The sequence below is a fragment of the Schistocerca serialis genome, chromosome 4, assembly GCF_023864345.2.
Source record: "Schistocerca serialis cubense isolate TAMUIC-IGC-003099 chromosome 4, iqSchSeri2.2, whole genome shotgun sequence".
In the NCBI taxonomy this organism is placed as follows: Eukaryota; Metazoa; Arthropoda; class Insecta; order Orthoptera; family Acrididae; genus Schistocerca; species Schistocerca serialis.
The window spans coordinates 264,804,343-264,828,698 of record NC_064641.1 but is presented as its reverse complement, the minus strand read 5'-3'; the positions used below and the strand labels follow the sequence as shown (position 1 = coordinate 264,828,698).

The 24,356-nt window shown below is 42.1% G+C and overlaps 1 protein-coding gene across 2 annotated transcripts in view; it reads right to left on the bottom strand.

The window, feature by feature from the left end:
- The window catches only part of LOC126473771 (tetraspanin-9), a 523,722-nt gene that overhangs the window by 20,833 nt on the left and 478,533 nt on the right, over nucleotides 1–24,356 (bottom strand). For both annotated transcript variants that reach the window (XM_050101035.1, XM_050101036.1), the window contains exons 5-8: nucleotides 22,304–22,495; nucleotides 6,956–7,135; nucleotides 6,692–6,800; nucleotides 5,326–5,450 (exon numbers count right to left, since the gene is read on the bottom strand). In XM_050101035.1, coding sequence (XP_049956992.1) covers nucleotides 5,326–5,450; nucleotides 6,692–6,800; nucleotides 6,956–7,135; nucleotides 22,304–22,495 — 606 coding nt within the window. The remainder of the gene's footprint in view (nucleotides 1–5,325; nucleotides 5,451–6,691; nucleotides 6,801–6,955; nucleotides 7,136–22,303; nucleotides 22,496–24,356) is intronic.

Sequence of the window (24,356 nt, the reverse complement as noted above, 5' to 3'; positions counted from 1 at the left end):
TACAGTACAGAGTGTGACCTGGTAAAGAGTGCATCAGCACTGAAGCAGACCAGTGTTGTGTTTGTATCTGTTCTTGCACGCCATGACTGACCTCACTTGAACTCTTCTGTCAGGAGAGTTAATTTGGAGTTAGAATGGCTGCTTATGTCGTGTACAAGGTCACACATTGGTGGGGTTCCTGTTGATTCTCTCAATTGGTGAGATTATACTAGGCATGGCCTTCACCTCAACAGGAAAGGGAAGGGTAAACTGGGTGGGGAAAATAGCACGAAAGTTAAAGGGAGAAGGCACTGTCACGAGTGATAAAAGTACCAGTGGTAATAAGATTCAGAGAAGACCTTTTTTTAGGGTAGGGAGGGCAGAATGAACCAAGTTTTAAGAAAGGTTAGGATTGAGACAAACCTTTAGTTTGAGAAAGAAACAAAAAAACATAATTCTAGCTTATTAAATGAACACAAACAGCTGTTGGTTAAGAGTTTTCAATGATCAGCATAAATTTCAACTCTACCAAATTTTAACTCAGCCAATGTGAAATGTCAGCTTTCTTTATTGCATCAGAATATTCTAGGACTAGAAATAAAATTAATGAATTAATTATCTGCATAGATGAATATGAGTCCTCAAACGCAGTTGACATAATCTGCCTCTCTGAACATTGTGACGACTGGTATAGAACTTTTAAGTGTTACAGAATTTAGGTTAGCATCTCACTTTTGTAAAGCATAAATGGAGGAAGGAGCAGTTGCCACATTCATCAGGAACTGTCATAAATTTAAGAACATAGACATTCATAAATTTTACCTAGAACAGCATATGGAAGCATATGCAACAGAAGTAGAATTTCATAAAAAATCCTTCATGATATTAAGTGTATATCGAGTACCTGCACGTAACTTTAATCTGTTGGTAAACCACCTTGAAGCTGTACTCCCCCATTTAACAACCAAAAACAAAGAAATAGTGATTGCTGGTGACTTCAATATAGATTTCTGTTGTAACTGCGACCAGGATGGTCGAGGGGTAGCAATGACAGAAAGTGCGTCAGGACCCACGGAGAGGCCCGGGAACAACAACACAACGGGAGAGGATGGATACGACCAACGAAGGACAGAATGAATACAACAAGATCAAACAATGGAGTCACAAGGAAACAAACACGTCCACTCGTACACAGAACAAGGAAGTAAGCTGTCTGGCGCAATGCGAGGTGTAAACCGACGTACGCGAAATTAGACTGGCTGGCTGAGCGAGAGGCAGGCACTTAAGTACGCTATCGGGGGCATCGCTATTGGCTGCTGGGACCACGTGTTCCACTGTGGCACCCTCACACTAAAACCAGGCCAGGAGGCGTGCGCCACCACAGCTTACAGCACGATGGTGCAGAGACCTCTATGGGTGTTCAACGTCCATATCGTCTGGCGCGGATTCAAATTCCGCGGCGCGCTGTACCAGAATTTCCTTAAAGACTCTCCCAATACTAACTTAGTTGAGTTAGTAACACTATCATTGAACTTAATTCCCACTGTAAAGTTCCCAACTAGGGTAGAAAATTGCTCACAAACAGCCGTTGATAATACTTTTATAGAAAAGTTCTATGAACAAAATTATATTACAAAACCAATAGTCAATGGCGTCTCAGACCACAACATGCAGTTCCTTCTGATAAATGTTATTACTGAACAGGATATAAGATCTGTTAAATCTGAACACAAGAGGGTAATCAATAAGGCAAAAATGGATTATTTTAGGAAACTCCTTGGAGACATTCACTGGAGTGATGTTCACAGTACTCATAGCATGAATGAAAAATATAAAACTTTTGACAATAAAGTGCTTACCTTATTTTTTCCCCAAAACTAAGCAAGGTTACAGCAAAGTCTATAAAGAACCCATGGATTACTCAAGGAATAGAGGTATCTTGTAAAACAAAAAGAACTGTATCTGTCAATCCAAAACAGTTCTGATGTTGATGCTATAGCACATTGCAAGAAATACTGCTAAACATTAAAGACTGTAATATGGACATCAAAGCAAATATATTACAAGGAAAAGATAGTCATATTAGATAACAATGACAGTATAGGATATTGTGAAGGAGGAGACCGGTAGAACCAGACTTAAAGAGGAGCAAATAGCATTAAGAGTGCATGATACATTGGTGACAAATGTGTATAGTGTTGCAGAACTGTTTAACAAACATTTTATAACTGTTACTGAAAAGATGGGGTTGTCAGGTTCTGTAGATGCTACTACGGAATACCTCAGACCAGAAATTTCAAGTAACTTCCATAATATGAATTTGACCCTCTCTACCCCAGCAGAAGTAATGTCCATCATAAAATCTTTAAAATCAGAAACACCTAGTGGGTATGATGAAATATCAATGAAGTTAATTAAAGAATGTGATTCTGAGTTAAGTAAGATATTGAGCTATCTGAGTAACCAGTCATTTATCAGTGGAATATTTCTTGGCTGGTTGAAATATGCTGAAGTTAAGCCACTATTTACGAAGGGAGATAAAGGAACAGTGTGAAATTTCTCTCCAATTTCACTTTTGCCAGCATTATCAAAAACTTTAGGAAAGGTAATATTCAATCAGCTTTATCAACATCTTATCACAAATAAGGTCACAGTTCGGATTTCTAAAGGGTTCTGATAATGAGAAGGCTACCTACAGTTACAGCGAAAATGTACTCAATTCATTAGACAAAAAATTGCAGGCAACTGGTATATTTTGTGGCCTGTCAAAGGCATTTGACTGTGTAAATCACACTACCCATTTAAAAAATATTAGTATATTATGGCGTAACAGAAAATGCTGCAAAATGGTTCAAATCTTATATCTCTGGCAGGAAACAAAGGGTGTTATTAGGAAAGAGACATGTATTAAGCTATCAGACATCATCCAATTGGTAACTAATTACGTGTGGAGTCCCACAAGGTTATATCTTAGAGCCCTTACTTTTTCTTCTGTGTATCAACGACCTTTCACCAGTAACATTACCATATGCCAAGTTCGTTTTGTTTGTCGATAATACAAACATTGCAATAAATAGCAAATCAAGTGCAGTCTTAGAAAGACCAGCTAATAAAATATTTTTGGACATTAATCACTGATTCCTAGCCAATTCTTTGGCACTAAACATTGGGGGGGGGGGGGGGGGGGGGGAGGGGGGAAACACCCACTACATGCAGTTAAGAACTTGTAAGGGGTGTCCCATGAGTATATGCCTAACATATGATGACAAATAGATAGAAGAAGTGGACAGTATTAAATTCTTGGGATTACAGCTTGATGATAAATTCAACTGGGAGGAGCACACCACAGAACTGCTGAAGCATCTAAACAAATCTCTATTTGCAATGTGAATTCTGTCAGACATAGGGGATATAAAAATGAAAAAGCTGGCATAATATGCTTACTTTCATTCGATAATGTCATATGGATTATTTTTTTGGGTAATTCATCAAACCAAGCCAAAGTTTTCTGCATACAAGAAAGGGCAATAAGAGTTTTATGTGGTGTAAACTCAAGAACATCTTGCAGAGGCCTGTTTCTGGGACTAGGGATACTAACTTCTGCTTCCCAACGTATTTATTCCTTAATGAAATTTGTCATTAAAAATATATCACTTTTTCAAACCAACAGCTCACTTCATAGAATCAATACAAAAAATAAGAATAATCTTCACAAGGCTTTAAAGTCACTAACTCTTATACAAAAAGGTGTGCATTATTCAGGAACACACGTTTTCAATAACTTTTCAGCAGCCATAAAAAGCTTAACAATCAATGAAATTCAGTTTAAGAGAAGCCTAAAGGATTTATTGGTGGCCAACTCCTCCTACTCCAATAAGTATTGTAGTAGTTCTATAATATGTTTATTACCTTATAAACAAAAAAAATTAATTTTAAATTCAGTGCATTAATGTGATCTTAGTAAATGAGTGTTGTAAAATGATCCTTTCATATAGTGTTCATTATATATTTTGAAAAAAATCACGATCATTCCACGTGGGACCTGTGGAAGATACATTAGCTTATTTGCTTTAGTTGTAAATATTTGTCACATGTTATTGTTTTCTAACATGATTTACATCCTGGAGGCCCTCCTCACTATGGATTAATTGGAATGAAAGTAAATCTAATCTAATCTAATCTAACCACTCTTTTGACCATGACAGTGACCCACGCTCCCTGTTAGAGAGATTTGGCCAAGCTAGGTACATGACTACTATGTATCATGATGTCTATTTTGTTGGTTTCTTCATGTGCAAACTTCCAAGAACTTTACATCACCAATAAGTTTCCAGACATCTTATCATAACTGCAGCACAAAGCCTCACTTAGCTAGTAACCTAACTGTACCCACCCACAAAACCAAAATATACTCAATCTCCTTCCCCATGCTGCTGTGTGCCTCTGGAACAAACTATGCTGCCCAGTATGCTGAATTCAGTAGCCTGTTCCATTTATGAAAATGCTGAAAGCATTCTTTTTGTCATCATATAATATTTCCTTTGAAATGAACATAATGGACATTTCTCTCTGTCAACCAGTGAAGTAAATGGTCACTTTTACTTCTAGTTACACTTATTTCTCCTTCATTTTGTGAATCAGCAAATTGATTATTTTTCTTTCCTTCTCACTTCCACTTTTTTCCACATTTTTCTCTCTCTCCTACTACCACTGCTACTCTCGCATTCACTGCTGCATGGGCACACAGTTTACATCCACCTAACTAAATTATTTTAGTTTTTTCTGCAAAGTAATCACTATTTTTACCTGTATGTAATGGCTATTTTGAACTATTCAATTTCACATTAAATGCAACACCCTTCATAACGTATACTCCATAAAGATATTACAGAAAATATAAAGAATGCCTTTTCAGGTGTAAGGGAGGACCTTATGTATTTAATATGGCCAGAATACACAAAAAAATTAATTAATAAAAGAGAGGGAATGTGGAAAATCAGCAAAGAGGAGGGGGTTAGTGGTCAAAAAAAGTAGAAGTAGTCATCGGGGAGTGTCTACAGTGGTAATGTAGGTATGAACATATTAAGAGGGGAAGAAATGTGGGTTAGCAGCTCAGCAGCTATGGTGGAAGGGGGTCAGCAGATCTGACAATTCTTGAAATTTCCACTCTTTTACGTTTCCTAACTAAACAGTCTGTCAATTTAGACAAGTAGTTTGCATTCATCAGCTAACAAAGAACTGTAATTATTAATTCTGTTTTTTTCCACCACTTTTACAATGCCACAGAACATTTTAAACATTATTTGTGAAATTCTACTCCAGAATGCCAACATTTCGGTAATTTACCTGGAAGAATGCAACCACAAGTCCAATAACTCCAACAAGATGTAGTCTTTCTACAAACCACATTTGCACTTGCTCTGCACATCCTTTGTCATACCACACATCTGCTGTTCCATTCCGTCCACAGTCTGAAAATTAAAAACAATTGTCCATGAAAAATTAGCAACAATCCAATGTATTAAAATCCTTTTCCTGGCAAGATTTATGCAGTATTCTGATAACTACACTGCTAAACTACAGCCTTTTTTCTTCAAAAACAGTAACAATAAATTAATTCCTGAAGATTACTTAGGGTCACTACAATATCTGGAAGGCCAGTTCAAAATCATTTTTTAAAAAGTGACAGTTTTATGAAAAGGATAGTTGCTAGTCACCATATAGTGGAATAGGCCTACAGGCAAAGATGGAAATCAATTTCTCCATGTAGATTATGTTAAGAATTTCATTTTATTTTTTTGTTTTTGCAACAACAAACAATGGAATGACCTGTATCTTACAAAAGTTATGAGTCAACCGACATGTATTCTTCATCCTCCATTGAAAGACTATTTTTTTTAATTCACATATTTTTTTCTTGGACTGTACAAATAATATTCCAACCTCAGTCTTTCCTTCTCACCCCCTATGGTAAGTCTCCCCTGACCTGCAGTTCTGGGTGACTTTCTCAAAATCTACCCATTTTTCTAGACCTCTCCAGTCCTTTTCCTTCACCTTTCTTCCTTCCCCTTCAACCCTTGTGCCTGAAGAAGGAGCCACTGGCTCCTAAAGCTACCAATCACAACAGTCTTATGTGTGTGTTCTGTCGCCATTTGGTGAGTAGATTTTTTATCTATCCAATTAAATAATTTTATCTATAATTGATTGTTTTCATTGTTAAATACATAAGATAAGACAGAGTGCAGTTGTAAGAAGTGTTGTAACCTCATTTCTGGGGTAACAAGGCATATGACATATAAGCAAGAAATGCTAGAAGACTCTCATATGTGGATGTACCATTTGCTCACCTTACATGGCCCCCACTTTGTACAACACCATGAATGTATCTTCAGTAGAGATTCAAATTTTGTAATGTGGGAAGTCCTCTGTCTAATTTATTTAAGCAATGAGCTATTCATGGTACATATTTAGTAACTTATGATTTTGTTGTAACCTAGGTGTAAAAAAAATGCTGTTTCTTGCCACCACATGTATAAAAAGAAGCAAAAAATAAGTACTTAGTCAAAGAAACAGCACTGTATTCTCCAGAACCTTACTGATGTGGTGTTTCAAAGATGTTGCTTTTATGGTAAAAGTTTCACAGTAAACAAACTGTTTGAAGTAATTCCTAAGTATGAAGAGAAAAGTAATGAGGTTTTGTGGAAAGACTCACCAGTGATATTCACTTGGGGCAGGCAGCAAGAGTCAGGAACAAATTTCTCACCCCTCCATGCACCAATGTCAAACCAGTCTTCATAACCTGTCACACCACAGCAATGGAACTGTCAACAAAAAGCATTAAACCATAATCACTCACAAAAATGTTTCACATAATAAGTTAAATCTGAAAGACTTAGAATACTTTCTTATTAGAAAAGGAAAGAAAATGGTTCATGTAAATATATCCTTGGGCACTATTTAAGCATTACCACTGTACCTCATTGTGAATGTGGTCCCATATCTTCTCCAGGCTGTTGGGTGGTGTGCTGTTGTAATGGTCTCGGATTCCAATAAGTAATTCCTGCCTCAGACTGTGGCTGAGATGTTCCCGGAACACAAAAGCAAGTGTTGCAAACACAAACTCCACCACAAACATGAAGATCACCAGGCTGAAGTACTGCAAAGAAATGAACAACATTTGCATACTGCAATGTGATTTCAACATAAGGACACACCGTATTTCAACAATAATAATCATATGCAATAAACGTAAATGAGCCGATGGTGGATTCTACTACCTCCTCAGAAATTTCCATACCATTATTGGGCTAATGACTCTGTGGGCTTCATAATATCAAATGTTAACAACATATTCATGTCCACCATGTAAAAGCAATAGCAAATACCTTTAGATGAATCAAAAATAACTGATTAACAATATGTGTACCACCAGAAAAATATGTTCCTCTTTAAAAGACTGACAGGACTGCAGCAGCTGGTTGCCCACTATTCTAATTCCACCTTCCTCGCCAAGAATTTTATAGCATGCAGCCATATTCATGCTCTTTTAACACGGAAACCATTTTATGCAGCCGCTCTTTGTAGTTAAGCTTTCAAACTCAGTACCTTCCTTCCACTGCCCTTATCTATATATCTTTCTCTCCCATTATCTCCTTTTCCTCTCACTGATTTACAGTATATCCTATTGCTACTCTCTTCCCTCCCACTTGCACTGTCTCCTTCCTATTTCTTTCTCACTGTCACTGTCTCCACCATACTTCAGAAGGTCTAAAACTCTAGGAGGCATCCAACTTATTTTCTCTCCTATAGCCACCCTGTTTAAAATTTCAGTCCAAAATGCGCCTTCGTCTAAACCTGTGTTACAGTTCACTGATTTGGGATGGACCAGGCCTTCCAAACCTATGTATGGTCTCAACATATTCATTTTCACTGTCTCTTCTGTCTCCATCCATCTCTCTTTCTCTTTTGCTGCATCTGTCTCTCACGTATCATCAATATCCCCTCTCTCCTTAGCTCTCACTGCCATCACCCTCATTCATCTCTGTCTGTTTCGTTGACACTTTCTCTCTCCCACCCTCACTGTCTCCTCTGTCTCTCCCTCTTGCACTGTCTCCTCTCTCTTCCATTGTCACTGTCTCTCAGCTACTCTTTTTCAGCTCAAAAAAGTGTGAATGTTTTTGCATGACAAAATTTTTGTTGAGGAAGATGGAATGAGGATTGAGGTAGATGGTTCTCCACTATTCTGCCACAGTCTTTTAAATAGGAGCATATTCCCTTCTCCTCCAAAAGGTGCGTTCTTCCACTGTTGTCATTGTTTTCCCTGCTACAACAACGTGTGCAGCCTATATAAAACGAGTCCAACAGGTCAGTAAAATTTTGACAGTTTATTTACATACTTTGACACATGCAAACAACAAGAAGTATACATAATACAACGACAGAAAAAATTGTAACATAAAAAATTAATCAAGGTAGAAGAGTGAGATTTGTGTAATATTAAAGTGATTAACATTGAATTATCACAGTTTAATTTAAGCTTGTGATAAGCTATTGCAAATGTGAAATGTTGGTACATTAATAACCCGCGTAGCTGCCAGAATTTTGAATGCAGGCCTGCCAACGTGCATACATTTTGTTGTACAGGTGCCAAGGATGGAGTTCCAGTCAGTTGTACTTGGTCGGTCAATAAAGGGACGATTAACGCTGTTTGTGGATAATGCTGGATGGTGATGTCCCAAATGTGCTCGACTGGCGACACATCTGGTATTCAGGCAGGCCAAGGCAACATACCGACGCTACAGGGCGTCAGGTTCTGAGCTGTCTTGAAGTAATCTATTTGTTAACAGTTCTTTGTGTCACTGTGGTGCCAATTGTTGCTCAGATTGCTGCTGCAGATGCAGTACGACCCACCAGGGTCGTACGCCAAACACTATGGTCTTCCATAACGTGACCGTTTGGAACCCGAACTTCTTGCGACCGTGCATTACCATGACCACCCCTGCCAGCAGTTATGTACAGTGGCTAGATACCTGCCAAGTCTTTCTGCAGTATCGCAGAATGAACATCCAGCTTCTCTTAGTCGTGTTACACGATCTTCTCCAAACTCAGCGAGATTGTTGCTAATGGTGTCTTTGCCGCCTTAATGGCATTCTTGACTAAGATCAGCTCACCATGTCCAATCTCAAAGGTAACGAACACTCACGACCGTTACAGCGTGTATTTCAAACCAACATGACTTCTAGCCTCATAGTGGCGCTACTAGCGCCACTATTACACGACTGGCAAGAAATTCGGATAGACATCATCTTTCAGATGCAGAAACTCGTCTACCAACTTTCGTTTACGTCGCACAGCTCCTTCTTGGTGTTGTGATCTTTTTCCGTCAGTGTATAAGGTTAACACAAAACCGTTTGTTTTACATTTTTCTGGATACTTTGTTCATCAGTCGCAACTAATCAAAAACGCCCGGCTTATGATTTGTATCTTGAAAGAGTAAAAATGGTATTCGCAGTGTTACTGAATTTGTAGTCTACAGTTTGACGTAACTTTTGGCAGTCATTTTAAATTTTTTCAGGCGTTTAAGTCGCTTTCTAGCCCATTTTTCACTGCAGTACTACATCGGGCAAATTTGCATAGGCGTGAAGTGTCCATTATACAGAGATAGCGCATTATAAAGTTTTATTGGTGAGAAATTGCTGACTAAAAACATAGTTTGCTGAGCTCAGAACCCTTGTGATGACCCTAGAATCCTTGCCATGTGTTCACCGTGTCAGTTAAAATTACATTTACGTCTAAGACCCTGTATTACGTTTCACATGTTACTTGCATAAGCTTCATAACTTTGAGTTTTGGATCTCGGTAAAGAATGATAATATCAAAACGAGTTCATCAGCTTAAGAAAATGTAAAAATTTCAACGATATGCCACGAATAGAAGTTATAGAAGCGGCCATCCCCCCAACTGGTATATTTCATAACCAAAAACCATGGTTTATCGAGGTTTGCTCAGAAACCGCCCATGAACAAATGACACTTTTGCGAGTCGCCTAAGGCCCATCCCGTAACACACCCAATGCAAAAGAACCAGTCGATTTTCTCAATTTTTCTTGGAGGAAGTGTGTAAATTTTAAATTTCTATCGTATAGTGTAGGTTAGCCACAGTATGTCCGTACTTCCGATATATATACAATGGTCGAAAGGCCAAGGGCTATGCAAAAACTTGACTCCCTATCCAATAGAAACCGAGACATGAGCTCCTGAAAAGTCGCATATTCGAGTTCAGCTTTTAGAAACATACTGTATTTTTACGTGCATTGCCGATTCGCCCTGGTTTCTTACCAATACGGCCATATTCTCTTCTTTACAAGAAGCCAGTATCTACGCCAGGGACCCTGGTCTCTAGTTCTTCAAACCACAAAGACGCAGTGAGATAATTCCAGAACGAGATTTTCACTCTGCAGCGGAGTGTGCGTTGATATGAAACTTCCTGGCAGATTAAAACTGTGTGCCCGACCGAGACTCGAACTCAGGACCTTTGCCTTTCGCGGGCAAGTGCTCTACCACCTGAGCTACCGAAGCAGGACTCACGCCCGGTCCTCACAACTTTACTTCTGCCATTATCTCGTCTCCTACCTTCCTACCTTCCTGCGAACCTTGCAGAACTAGCACTCCTGAAAGAAAGGATACTGCGGAGACATGGCTTAGCCACAGCCTGGGGGATGTTTCCAGAATGAGATTTTCATTCTGCAGCGGAGTGTGCGCTGATATGAAACTTCCTGCCAGATTAAAACTGTGTGCTCTACCAAGAGCACTTGCCTACGAAAGGCAAAGGTCCCGAGTTTGAGTCTCGGTCGGGCACACAGTTTTAATCTGCCAGGAAGTTTCATGTTAGCGCACACTCCGCTGCAGAGTGAAAATCTCATTCTGGAAACATCCCCCAGGCTGTGGCTAAGCCGTGTCTCCGCAGTATCCTTTCTTTCAGGAGTGCTAGTTCTGCAAGGTTCGCAGGAGAGCTTCTGTAAAGTTTGGAAGGTAGGAGACGAGATACTTTTACGTAGTGAGATGTTTATTAGATGTGAATCGTTAAGTACACTGTCGTCTCTCAATGTCACAGCTCTAAGGAGGGAACATACTGCAGAGATTGGAGTAGGTACACCGCTATGGAACTTCAGTGAACCTTCTCTGGGCAACAGTGCATCAAAGCACTCAAGAAAATGAATACTAATATCTGGATAAAAGCTTGCTTAACCCCGATTTCGATGTATCTGATTACATCCCAAACTTTAAGTGAGGGTATGTTGCACTTGGATAATGAGTGGAAATAAACATGATGATACAAATGCCGCCAATACTATAATTTGGAAAATTCAGTCAGAACTACAATTAGCCTTTGGGGGTGGCGGGGGGGGGGGGGGGGGGCATCCATGACAAAACTCTTCCATCTGGTGCTCAAGATGTGTGAGACAGGTGAAATACCATCTGACTTCCAAAGAAAGCAGGTGTTGACAGATATGAATATTACCTAACTATCAATTTAATTAGTCATGGTTGCAAAATGCCAACACCCATTATTTACAGACGAATGGAAAAACTGGTAGATGCCCAGCTCGAGGAAGATCAGTTTGTATTCCGGAGAAATGCAGGAATATGCGAGGCAATACTAACCCTACGACTTCTCTTACAACATAGGTTAAAGAAAAGCAAATTGCGTTTATATCATTTTTGACAATGTCGACTAGAGTACTCTCTTTGAAACTCTGAAGATAGCAGGGTAGAATTCAGAGAGTGGGTCACGTCGTCCATAAACAGCCCTTTTTCAGTCTATCCCAGGCATGTTCGACAGTGTTCGTATGTCTGGAGAACATGCTGGCCACTCTAGTCGGGTGATGTCGTTATCCTGAAGGAAGTCATTCACAAGATGTGCACGATGGGGGCTCGAATTGTCGTCCATGAAGACGAATGCCTCGCCAATATGCTGCCGATATGGTTGCACTATCGGTCGGAGGATGGTATTTACGTATCGTGCAGCCGTTATGGCGCCTTCCATGACCGTTAGCGGCCTGCGTCGGCCCCACATAATGCCACCCCAAAACAGCACGGAACCTCCACGTTGCTGCACTCGCTGGACAGTGTGTCTAAGGCGTTCAGCCTGACCGGGTTGCCTCGAAACACGTCTCCGACGATTGTCTGGTTGAAGGCATATGCGACACTCATCAGTGAAGAGAACGTGATGCCAATCCTGAGCGATCCATTCGGCATGTTGTTGGGCCCATGTGCTTCATGGTGTCGTGGTTGCAAAGATGGACCTCGCCATGGACGTCGGGAGTGAAGTTGCGCATCATGCAGCCTACTGCACACAATTTGAATCGTAACACGACGTCCTGTGGCTGCACGAAAAGCATTATTCAACATGATGGCTTTGTTGTCAGGGTTCCTCCGAGCCATAAACAGTAGCTAGCGGTCATCCACTTCAGTAGTAGTAGCCCTTGGGCGGTCTGAGCGAGGCGTGTCATCGACAGCTCGTGTCTCTCTGTATCTCCTCCACGTCCGAACATCACTTTGGTTCACTCCGAGACGCCTGGACACTTCCCTTGTTGAGGGTCCTTCCAGGCACAAAGTAACAATGCGGACGCGATCGAACCGCGATATTGACAGTCTAGGCATGGTTGAACTACAGACAACACGAGCCGTGTACCTCCTTCCTGGTGGAGTGACTGGAACTGATCGGCTGTCGGACCCCCTCCGTCTAATAGGCACTGCTCATACATGGTTGTTTACATCTTTGGGCAGGTTTAGTGACATCTCTGAACAGTCAAAGGGACTGTGCCTGTGATACAATACCCACAGTCAAAATGGTTCAAATGGCTCTGAGCACTATGGGACTTAACATCTGTGGTCATCAGTCCCCTAGGACTTAGAACTACTTAAACCTAACTAACCTAAGGACGTCACACACATCCATGCCCGAGGCAGGATTCGAACCTGCGACCGTAGCAGTCGCGCGGTTCCGGACTGAGCGCCTAGAACCGCTAGACCACCGCGGCCGGCTACCCACAGTCAACGTCTGTCTTCAGGAGTTCTGGGAACAGAGGTGATGCAAAACTTTTTTTGATGTGTGTAAATTCACAGTGAAACCTGACTAGAAGAAGGGATCGGTTGGTAGGACATATTCTGGGACATCAAGGGATCACCAATTTAGTACTGGAGGGAACTACGTAATGGGTAAAAATCGTAGTGGGAGACCAAGAGATGAATACAGCAAGCAGATACACAAAAATGTAGGTTGAAATTATTGTTCAGAGACGGCTTGCACAGGAAAGGAAAGCTTGGAGAGCTGCATCAGACCACAACAACAACAATTTAACATTGTCGCGTTCGTTGGGGATGAATCCAAAGATCTGTCACGAAAAACTCAAATACCCTCACACACAGGGTCTGTACCCAGCAAGAGCGGGTATGAGGAATCGATAGAAAAAAAGATTGGGCTCTCTGTTTCACCGCTTTTCTATGAAGGTTCGCATCTGTCTTGAATTTATGTCAGCATAAAAATGCAGTGTGGCGAAGGAGCAGGCGAGATTTCCCGCGAGCAGTAAGAAAACCAAGCGAACATAAGATGTGCAGCGTTTGCTGTTGCCAGTGAAATTCTCATTGCAGTCTTCCACGTTATGCCAGCATTGCCTAAAATGTGGATTAACAGGATAATAGACTGACACTTCTAGGCAAAGCAGAAGCAGAGTTACGCGTTCTGGCCCCTCGGTGGGCCAACCGGGACCGACCGAACGCCGTGGCATCCTCTTCCAGTGGCGTCATGAGATGCTATATGTAGGGCTATGTTATCAGCCATACCGCAGTTCCGGTCGTCGTCGGGTTTCTAGACCTTGGAACCGCTACTTATCGCTCGAGTAGCTCCTCAGTTGGCCATACGAGGCCGAGTGCACCCCATAGCCAATTCTATAGCGGTCCCAGAATTCTGCAATAAATAAAAATCTGAACTTAAGATTCCAGCAGCAGTGGGACAAGCGGCGGTTTTCGAGTTATTCAAGAACAACATTAAAATGTGACCTTTAAATGCCCTCCCCCCCATCACTTCTTGCCCTTCGATAAGGATTTTTAGTATTTTGCTCATGGCACTCTGTCCTTCCCAGCACAAATTTTGTTACTACACAGGTTTTTTCCCCTAATTTTCCTTCGTTGATTGGACAATAATTCCAAGGCGAAGGAAAAATTGTACATTATCTAGTCATGCAGTAGCCTGGTCACTGGGTTGCGGCATAGGACTTTGCTTACTTAGCACAAAATGTGAGCAACTGTGTCTTCTTTTTTTCTTTTTTTGTCATCAGTCTTCTGACTGGTTTGATGCGGCCCGCCCCACGATTTCCTCTCCCGTGCTAACCTCTTCATCTCACAGCAGCACTTGCAACCTACGTCCTCAATTATTTGCTGGATGTATTCAAATCTCTGTCTTCCTCTACAGTATTTGGCCTCTACAGCTCCCTCTGGTACCATGGAAGTCGTTCCCTCATGTCTTAACAGATGTCCTATCATCCTGTCCCTTCTCCTTATCAGTGTTTTCCACATATTCCTTTCCTCTCCGATTCTGCGTAGAACCTCCTCATTCCTTACCTTATCAGTCCACCTGATTTCCAACATTCGGCCGCAGCACCACATCTCAAATGCTTCGATTCTATTCTGTTCCGGTTTTCCCACAGACCATGTTTCACTACCATACAATGCTGTGTTGCAGACGTACATTCTCAAAAATTTCTTGCTCAAAGTAAGGCCTATGCTTGATACTAGTAGATTTCTCTTGGCCAGAAATGCCTTTTTTGCCAGGATTAGTCTTCTTTTGATGTCCTCCATGCTCCGTCCGTCACTGGTTATTTTGCTGCCTAGGTGGCAGGATTCGTTAACTTTATCTACTTCGTGACTATCAATCCTATTGTTAAGTTCCTCGATGTTCTCATTTCTGCTACTTCTCAGTTACTTTCGTCTTTCTTCGATTTACTCTCAATTCATATTCTGTGCTCTTTAGATTGTTCATTCGATTGAGGATATATGTAATTCTTCTTCACTTTCACTCAGTATAGCAATGTCATTAGCGAATCGTATCATTGATATCCTTTCACTTTGAATTTTAATTCCACTCCCTGAAGCTTTCTTTTATTTCGATTGTCAAGAGCTTTTCCAGATCGACAAATACTATGAACTGTCATGATGTTTCTTTAATCTTGCTTTCATTATCATCCGCAACGTCAGAATTGCATCTCTGGTTCCTTTACCTTTTCTAAAGCGAAGCTAATCATCACATAACACATCCTCAATTTTCTTTTCCCGTCTTCTGTAAATTATTCTTATCAGCAACTTGGATGCATGAGCTGTCAGGCTGACTGTGTGATAATTCTCGCACTTGTCAGCTCTTGCAGTCTTCGGACTTGCGTGGATGATATTTTTCCAAATGTCAGATGGCATGCCGCCAGACTCACACATTCCACACACCAACGTAAATATTCGTTTTGTTGCCGCTTCTCGCGATCATTGTAAAAATTCTGATGAAATGTTATCTATCCATTCTGCCTTATTTGATATTACGTCCTCCAAAGCTCTCTTAAATTCTGATTCTCATACTGGATCCTCTAACTCTTCAAAATCGACTCCTGTTTCTTCTTCTATCACATCAAACAAATCTTCCCCCTCATAGAGGCCTCCAATGTACTCCTTCCACCTATCCGCTCTCTCCTCTGCATTTAATAGTGGAATACCCGTTGCACTCATAATGTTATCACTTTTGCTTTTAATGTCACCGAAGGTTGCGTTTGACTTTCCTGTATGTTGAGTCAGTCCTTCCGACAGTCAGGTCTTTTTCGATTTCTTCACTTTTTCATGCAGCCATTTCGCCTTAGTTTCCCTGCGCTTTCTATTTATTTCATTCCTCAGCGACTTGTATTTCTGTATTCCTGAATTTCCCTGAACGTTTTTGTAGTTCCTTCTTTCATTGATCTACTTAAGTATTTCTTCTGTTACCCATGGTTTCTTCGCGGTTACCTTCTTTGTATTTATGTTTTCCTTTCCAACTTCTGTGATTTCCCTTTTTTGATATGTCCATTCCTCTTCAACTGTACTGCCTACTGAGCTGTTTCTTATTGCAGTATCTATAACCTTAGAGAACTTCAAACGTGTCTCGTCATTCTGTGGCCGGCCGATGTGGCTGAGCGGTTCTAGGCGCTTCAGTCTGGAACTCCGCGATCGCTACGGTCGCAGGTTCGAATTCTACGTCGAGCATGGATGTGTGTGATGTCCTTAGGTTAGTTAGGTTTAAGTAGTTCTAAGTTCTAGGGGACTGATAACCTCAGATGTTAAGTCCCATAGTGCTCAGAGCTATTTGAACCATTTGATGTACTTCTGTATCCCACTTCTTTGCGTATTTATTCTTCCGGATTAATCTTTCTAATTCTTAAGGATATTTTCGTTCTGTCGTAGCAACTACAAAAAGGCGTGATTTTTTCACCTGACGTGTTTCGCTTTATTGAGGTAAAGCATCATCAGTGGTCTGTAATTAAGTTATTTACATTTTGATTTGCTTGATTTGCTTTTAGATCAAAAAACAGTTCGTTAGGAATAAATTGATTTGTACTTACGGTGATTTTCGGTTGATTTCTCGCTTACATCTGGGAAAGCCGTCAGCTAACATACAGTTCCTTTTCTGCGTTAGGCATTGATAATTTTGGTCTAATTTTTAGATGTTCTGCAGCACTCTGCGTTTCTTATGTTTTTCACAACACACGTTTTTGCATACCACTGTATTCCGTTTGTTTTTGTACTTGAAGTATGAGTTGTGGTTTGTGTTTTGTAGTATTGCCAACATAACCTTTACCGACTGAGATGTCGCAGTGGTTAGCACATTGGACTTGCATTTGGGAGGACGGCGGTTCAATACCGCGTCTGGCCATCCACCCTAATTTAGGTTTTCCGTGATTTCCCTAAATCGCTTAAGGCAAATGCCGAAATGGTTCCGTTGAAAGAGCACGGCCGATTTCTTTCCCCATCCTTACCTAATCCGATGAGACCGATGTCCTCGTTGTTTGGTCTCCTCCCCCGAACAACCCAACCCCAACATAACCTTTCCACTACTTTGTCTTTGACCTAAAACATGTTCTTATTTTTTATTTTTATTAATTAGATTATTGTATGTGTGTAATTCTATTTAATTATGTTTCTGTGTATTTACGTACTGTATAAGAGTAGAGAAGGAATAGCGACGGACGGATTTTTTTTTAGGGGAGGAGGGAAACCATAATCAAATGGTTCAAATGGCTCTGAGCACTATGGGACTTAACTGCTGTGGTCATCAGTCCCCTATAACTTAGAACTACTTAAACCTAACTAATCTAAGGACATCACATACATCCATGCCCGAGGCAGGATTCGAACCTGCGACCGTAGCGGTCACGCGGTTCCAGACTGTAGCGCCTAGAACCGCACGGCCACTCCGGCTGGCTTGGAAACCATAATGAGTGGACATAAGTATATAGCAGTGTGATATGAGCGTGAGTTAGAGGAGAAGGTGAGGAGCGAGAAGTGAAATGAAACTGAGAGGGGGGGAGGGGGGTTGTGGGAGAGTGGTAGGGAGTGAAGGATGGAAGAGGCTCTTTTATTTCTCGTGTAATTTCATCAGGAGTCTGGTTTCCAATATTTATTTGGCCGTTGAGCAACTGTTTATTTTGAGTTAATGTTTTTGTATGTGGAAATTTTCTTGGAAAAGGAGGAGGTGTCTGTCTTTACTGTTTTTCATGATATTCATGTCGTTTTCAATATTGATTGGCCTATGGTATTCTTGTTTAAGATGACCCCCAAATGTTGAATGATTTGTAGCATATTTAAATGCTCTGATGTGTTCTTTATATATTGTGTCGAATGTCCGGCGAGGCATTCCAACGTATATCTTTTCGCAATCTCTGCAACTGAGCTGATAGATTCCACATATAGAATAAGTGATGAAATTACATGAACAAGAAAAGAGTCTTTACAATCCTTCACCCACTCCTTCTCTCCCACAACCCCCCGCCCCTCCCTCACAGTTTCATTTCACTTCTCGCTTCTCACCTTCTCTAACCCACTCTCCGTCACACTGCTACATAATTATGTCCACCCATCATGGTTTCCCCCTACCCTTAAAAAAACAATTCTTCCATCGCTATTCCTTCTCTACTCTTATGCAGTACGTAAATACACAGAAACATAATTAAATAGAATTACACATATATATATAATAATATAATTAAAAAAATAAAAAATGTTCTAGGTCAACATGATGGCAACACTAAAAACACAAACCACAACACATACTTTTATGTACAAAAACAAATATAATGCAGTGGTGTGCATAGAAGTGTGTTGTGAAAAACATAATAAATGCATAGTGCTGCAGAACATCTACAAATTAGACCAAAATTATCAATATATAATGCAGAAAAACAACGATGTGCTAGCTCACGGCATTTCCTGATGTAAGCGAGAAATTAACCGAAAATCACCGTACGTACAAATCAAGTTATTCTTCACAAACTGTTTGTCGATCTAAAAGCAAATTAAAATGAAAATAACTAGAGACCACTGGCGATGCTTTACCCCAATAAAGCGAAACGCGTCTGGTAAAAAAAAAAAAAAAAATCACTCATTTTTGTAGTTGCAACAACAGAACAAAAATACCCTCAAGAATTATAAAGCAACTACGGACACTATGGCCACACAAATGAAGAATTTAATTTCTTTACCTTCAGCCTACTCTTCATCACTACTACATTGTGATCTGAGTCTGTATCTGCTCCTGGGTACGCCTTACAATTCTGTATCTGATTTCGGAATATCTGTATGACCATGGTGTAATCTGTCTGAAATCTTCCCGCATCACCCGGTCTTTCCGAAGCATATCACCTCCTCGTGTGATTCTTGAACAGAGTATTCGCTATTACTAGCTGAAATGTATCACGAAAGTGATTGAGTCTTTTCCTCTATCGTACCTTGTCCCAAGCCCATATTCTCCTGCGACCTTTTCTTCTACTCCTTCCTCAACAACTGCATTCCAGCCCCCCCCCCCCCCCTCCCATGACGATAAGATTTTCAACTCCCTTTAAGTAATGCATTATACTTTCAATATCCTTTATACTTTCTTCAGCTTCCGAAGTCGGTATGGTGCATACCTGAACTATCGTTGTCGATGTTGGTTTGCTGTCGATTCTGACAAGAACAACCATATCACTAAACTGTTCACTGTAACACACTCTTTGCCCTACCTTTCTATTAATAACGAATCCTATTCCCGTTATACCATTTTCTGCTGCTGTTGATGTTACCCTATAGTCATCTGACCAGAAATCCTTGTCCTCTTTCCATTTCGCTTCACTCACCCTATTGTATCTAGATTGAGCCTCTGCATTTCCATTTTCAGATTTTCTAGCTTCCCTACCACATTCAAACTTCTGACATTCAAACCCCGACACGTAGAACGTTATCCTTTCTTTGATTATTGGATCTTTTTCTCATGGTCACCTCCCCCTTGGCAGCGCCTTCCGGAAGATCCGAATGGGGGACTATTTCGGAATATTTTGCCAATGGAGATATCGTCGTCACACTTTTTCGATTACAGGGGACATGTCCTGTGATACACGTTATGTGTCTTTAAAGCTGTGGTTTCCATTGCCTTCTGAATCCTCATGCCGTTGATCATTGCTGATTCTTCCGCCTTTAGGAGCAGTTTTGAACCCAAGGACAAGTGAGTACCCTAAACCGTCCTCTTTGACAAGGCCGCTGGCAGAATGAGGGTGACTTATGTCTGAAGCCTTCGGCCACCAGTGCTGTATATTATCAAAATTTAAGCGGTGGCAGGTTTCGAACCCAACCATGAGGACATTTCGATTACAAATCAAAGAATTTTTTTTAATGTGACTTTGTTCATTATATTTTTTTTGGGCGAACGAACGCATGAAACCCGTTGAAGTTCGTTGTTGATTCAGTCACTCAGTTTTTTTATTTTTATTTATTTATTTATTTTTAATTAGAGTGGCCAGCTAACACACTGACCGAGCACGCTGAGCTACTGTGCCGGCAGCATCCCTAGAGCACGGGTGCAACCGTGGTCGTAACAGCGTCATTTAATTATGTCTGTTCGATAACTGTTGTAATAGTACCCTTTGGAGGAGGCGTAAAGCGGCCTAGTTTAGCACTTTTTTCTCAATCGCCCAGGTAGCTCTGTTGAGTTTTATCTGTGCTGCCGATTCAAGAAAGCATCCACAAAATATTTTCGATTTTTAAAAAATGAAACAAGTAGCGACTCACTTCTGGTTGGGGGTTGGGTTGTTTGGGGGAGGAGACCAGGCAGCAAGGTCATCGGTCTCATCGGATTAGGGAAAGACGGGGAAGGAAGTCGGCCGTGTCCTTTCAAAGGAAGCATCCCGGCATTTGCTGGAGCGATTTAGGGAAATCACGGGAAACCTAAATCAGGATGGCCGGACGCGTGATTGAACCGTCGTCCGCCCGAATGCGAGTCCAGTGTGCTAACCACTGCGCCACGTCTCTCTGTTCACTTCTCGTGTGAGTGTATTACTGTGAGGACGCAGACGAGGTGCTTGGAGGAATAAATTTGATGCGTTAAATAGCTGACACGGGTGTTTTAATTGAATCATCATATTACTACCTGGAGATGAGGGAATTTTCAGTTGACACTGCTTTCTTGAGAACTTTTAACAACCCGCCACTATCTCCTGGAAGGATAAACGGTGTTTCTGTTTCCTCGGAGTGCCGTACGGGGATGTTAATCGTCGGCGACGTTCTCACATCATAGATATTCTATCTCTATGGTTGCACTGGGCACCACTACATCTGTGTGATTCCTTCGACAGTCGGGTGCTTTCCTGAGAAAGAAAACGGTGGATATTGTCGGATGCTCGGATTAGTAAATTAATGTGACAAATGTGCCCAGAACAGTTCATTCATAATTGTTTTTGTTTTTATGTTAAAACAAAATTTAATCTAAAAGGGTAATTTCAGGTGTAGGTGTAACTTTACTTCATTTGTGTAAAACTGTTTTCTTTAGACGCACAGCAGATGGCACGTTCTGACAGTATGGTCGCTGGCACGCTAGACAGAGATGGCGCAAGCCTGTTGTCACCTGTGCGGAAACGAATTCTCGTTCTCAGCCCTGAGCTAGTTCACGCTTGTGTTTCGAAGGGGCGTCCGACATACTCTGCTGTTGCCTGCTGAGCTTCATCCATTAGAAATTGTCATCTTAGCTGTTTATGCTCAGTTATTCTAGTCAGATACCACTGAGCTGAAGAATTGTTGGTAATACTGGCACAATACAGGGTGATTCAAAAAGAATACCACAACTTTAAAAATGTGTATTTAATGAAAGAAACATAATATAACCTTCTGTTATACATCATTACAAAGAGTATTTAAAAAGGTTTTTTTTCACTCAAAAACAAGTTCAGAGATGATCAACATGGCCCCCTCCAGATACACGAGCAATATCAACCCGATACTCCAACTCGTTCCACACTCTCTGTAGCATATCAGGCGTAACAGTTTGGATAGCTGCTGTTATTTCTCGTTTCAAATCATCAATGGTGGCTGGGAGAGGTGGCCGAAACACCATATCCTTAACATACCCCCATAAGAAAAAATCGCAGAGGTAAGATCAGGGCTTCTTGGAGGCCAGTGATGAAGTGCTCTGTCACGGGCTGCCTCGGGTAGTTTGGTTTTCAGCCTAGTCAACAGCGCCTCAAGCGAACAAATGTACAACTAAATGAAACTTTATAGCTTCCTTAATCCGCCGACAGATAGTGCTTAGCTCTGCCTTTTGTCGTTGCAGAGTTTTAAATTCCTAAAGTTGTGGTATTCTTTTTGAATCACCCTGTATCTTAATACAGTCGTCTGCAGACTGACTAGCTATGGCTTAACCGTCCTGCTGTTAAACTGCGTCTCCCCTACCATGTCGTGGGCACACGCAGCTGTACCCCCACTATTACCACTGGCCCTGCCCCCTGCCCTAACACCCGACAGCACAGGTACAGGCCAAGTTATTTTGTGCGCACTGTACTGCCAGAAAATGTCCGGCACAACAAATTTCAAAAAGAAATCTTCCACTACTTATGTCGACTCTTTGTCACAAAAAATAAGTTCCTGCGTTTCTTGTGAGCTGTAGAGCACCGTGTGCATGGAACAAAAATACTCTCTTATAGTCGTCGAGAGTGAAACTCTCACAGCCGGTCGATCACAATCCCGCTGTGCTGCTGGGTGCGCCCTCCTACCTCGTCACAGCGGCTGCTTACCGTGATGAGCATGCAGCGGCTCTGGAACCAGGCACCGCAGCAGCCGAAGAAGGCGATGACGAAGACGATGACACCTGCGGCGATGAGCATGCTGTCGGCGCTGACGGCCGCGTACTGTGGCAGCAGCGTCGTGTAGCCCTCGTACGCCAGCCGTAGCCAGATGCCCACGCCCAGCAGCCCGCACCCCGACAGCTGTAACATTCATGTGCTGCTAGACCACCTACCTTAGATCAATGGTTCAAATGGCTCTGAGCTCTATGGGACTTAACATCTGAGGTCATCAGTCCCCTAGAACTTAGAACTACTTAAACCTAACTAATCTTAGGACATCACACAGATCCATGCGCGAGGCAGCATTCGAACCTGCGACCGTAGCAGTCTCGCGGTTCCGGACTGAAGCGCCTAGAACCGCTCGGCAACCGCGGCCGGCACCTACCTTAGAAGACCCATAACACGGTGCTGATGATGATAATGTGTTAGTTTGGGTGCAGAACAGTAAGGTCTTTAGCGCCCTGCTAAATCTGGATGAGACTAGTGCGGATAAAAATGGCAGATTAATAAAACTTCAACATGACGTATAAAAGAAAATCTCATTAAAACATGTGCCCCGTGTTAAACATTGTATTTAAGTCTCCTGTCTTTTTATACATCCGAGATTTTTTTTTTTTTTTTTTTGTGGGGTTTAAGGGCGCTCAACTATGGAGGTCATTAGCGCCCAGTCACAAGTGTTAGATCACATGGAATCTAGTAAAACTCAAGGGGAAGGGGGACACCAGAAAGTCCGTACAAAGATGCAGATAAAATAAGGAAAAAAGTTAGATGTCTTTGGACAAACCAGTCAAAGTTATAAAACGCAGAACACGAGCAGCTGCTCGAGCGTCATCAGCTAAAATATCCGGTCAAGTAGATGGCAGGGACAGGACAATACGAGATTGACTAAAGCGGGGACACGACAATAAAACATGGCGCACTGTTAATGCTTGACCACAAGGGCACTGCGGGGCTGGGTCACTGGAGAGCAGGTAGCGGTGGCTAAACCGGCAATGCCCAATCCGCAACCTGGTCAGAAGGACCTCTTCTCGCCGAGACGGTCGGGAGGAGGTCGTCGTCCAAGCAGTTGGGAGCGGTTTTACCGCCCGGAGCTTGTTTCCTTGGAGGGATGACCAAGCATCCCACCACAACGACACAAGCGTCTTACAAACAACCCCACGAACGTCAGATGACGGGACACAATGGGAGGCTGGCCGAGGCAGGAGGACTGCAGCCTTGGCTGCAGCATCAGCAGCCTCATTCCCAGGCACTCCTAATGTCCGGGAACCCACAGAAAGCTGACAAGAGAACCATTATCAGCGAAAGAATGGAGGGACTGCTGGATCCGTTGTACCAAGGGATGGACCGGATAGGGAGCTCCAAGGCTCTGAAGAGCACTGAGTGAATCAGAGCAGAGTACATACGATGAATGGCGGTGGCGGCGGGCATACTGAACGGGCTGATGGAGAGCAAAAAGCTCGGCCGTAAAGCTGGAACATTGGTCGAGGAGCCGGTATTTAAAGGTGACGGCCCCGACGACAAAGGCACAGGCGACACCATCGTCAGTTTTGGAGCCATCGGTGTAAATAAAGGTGTGACCGGCAAGTCGAGCACGAAGTTCGACAAACCGTGAGCAATACACTATAGCCGGAGTACCCTCCTTCGGGAGTGAGCTGAGGTCGAGATAAATATGAACTGGAGCCTGGAGCCAAGGTGGTGTCGGGCTCTCACCCTCTCTGAAGGTGGTAGGGAGGGCAAAATCCAATTGTCGAAGCAGGCGACGGAAGCGAACTCCAGGGGCAGCAGGGCAGACACATACAACCCGTACTGACGGTCGAGAGAATAGGCAAAGAAGGACTGATAAGAGGGATGGTCGGGCATTGACAACAGCCGGCAGGCATACCGACAAAGCAGTACGTCGCGTCAGTAGGTCAATGGTAATTCGGCAGCTTCAGCATAAAGACTCTCGACGGGACTAGTGTAGAACCTTTCGGTCGCAAGACGTAACCCCCGACGGTGGATG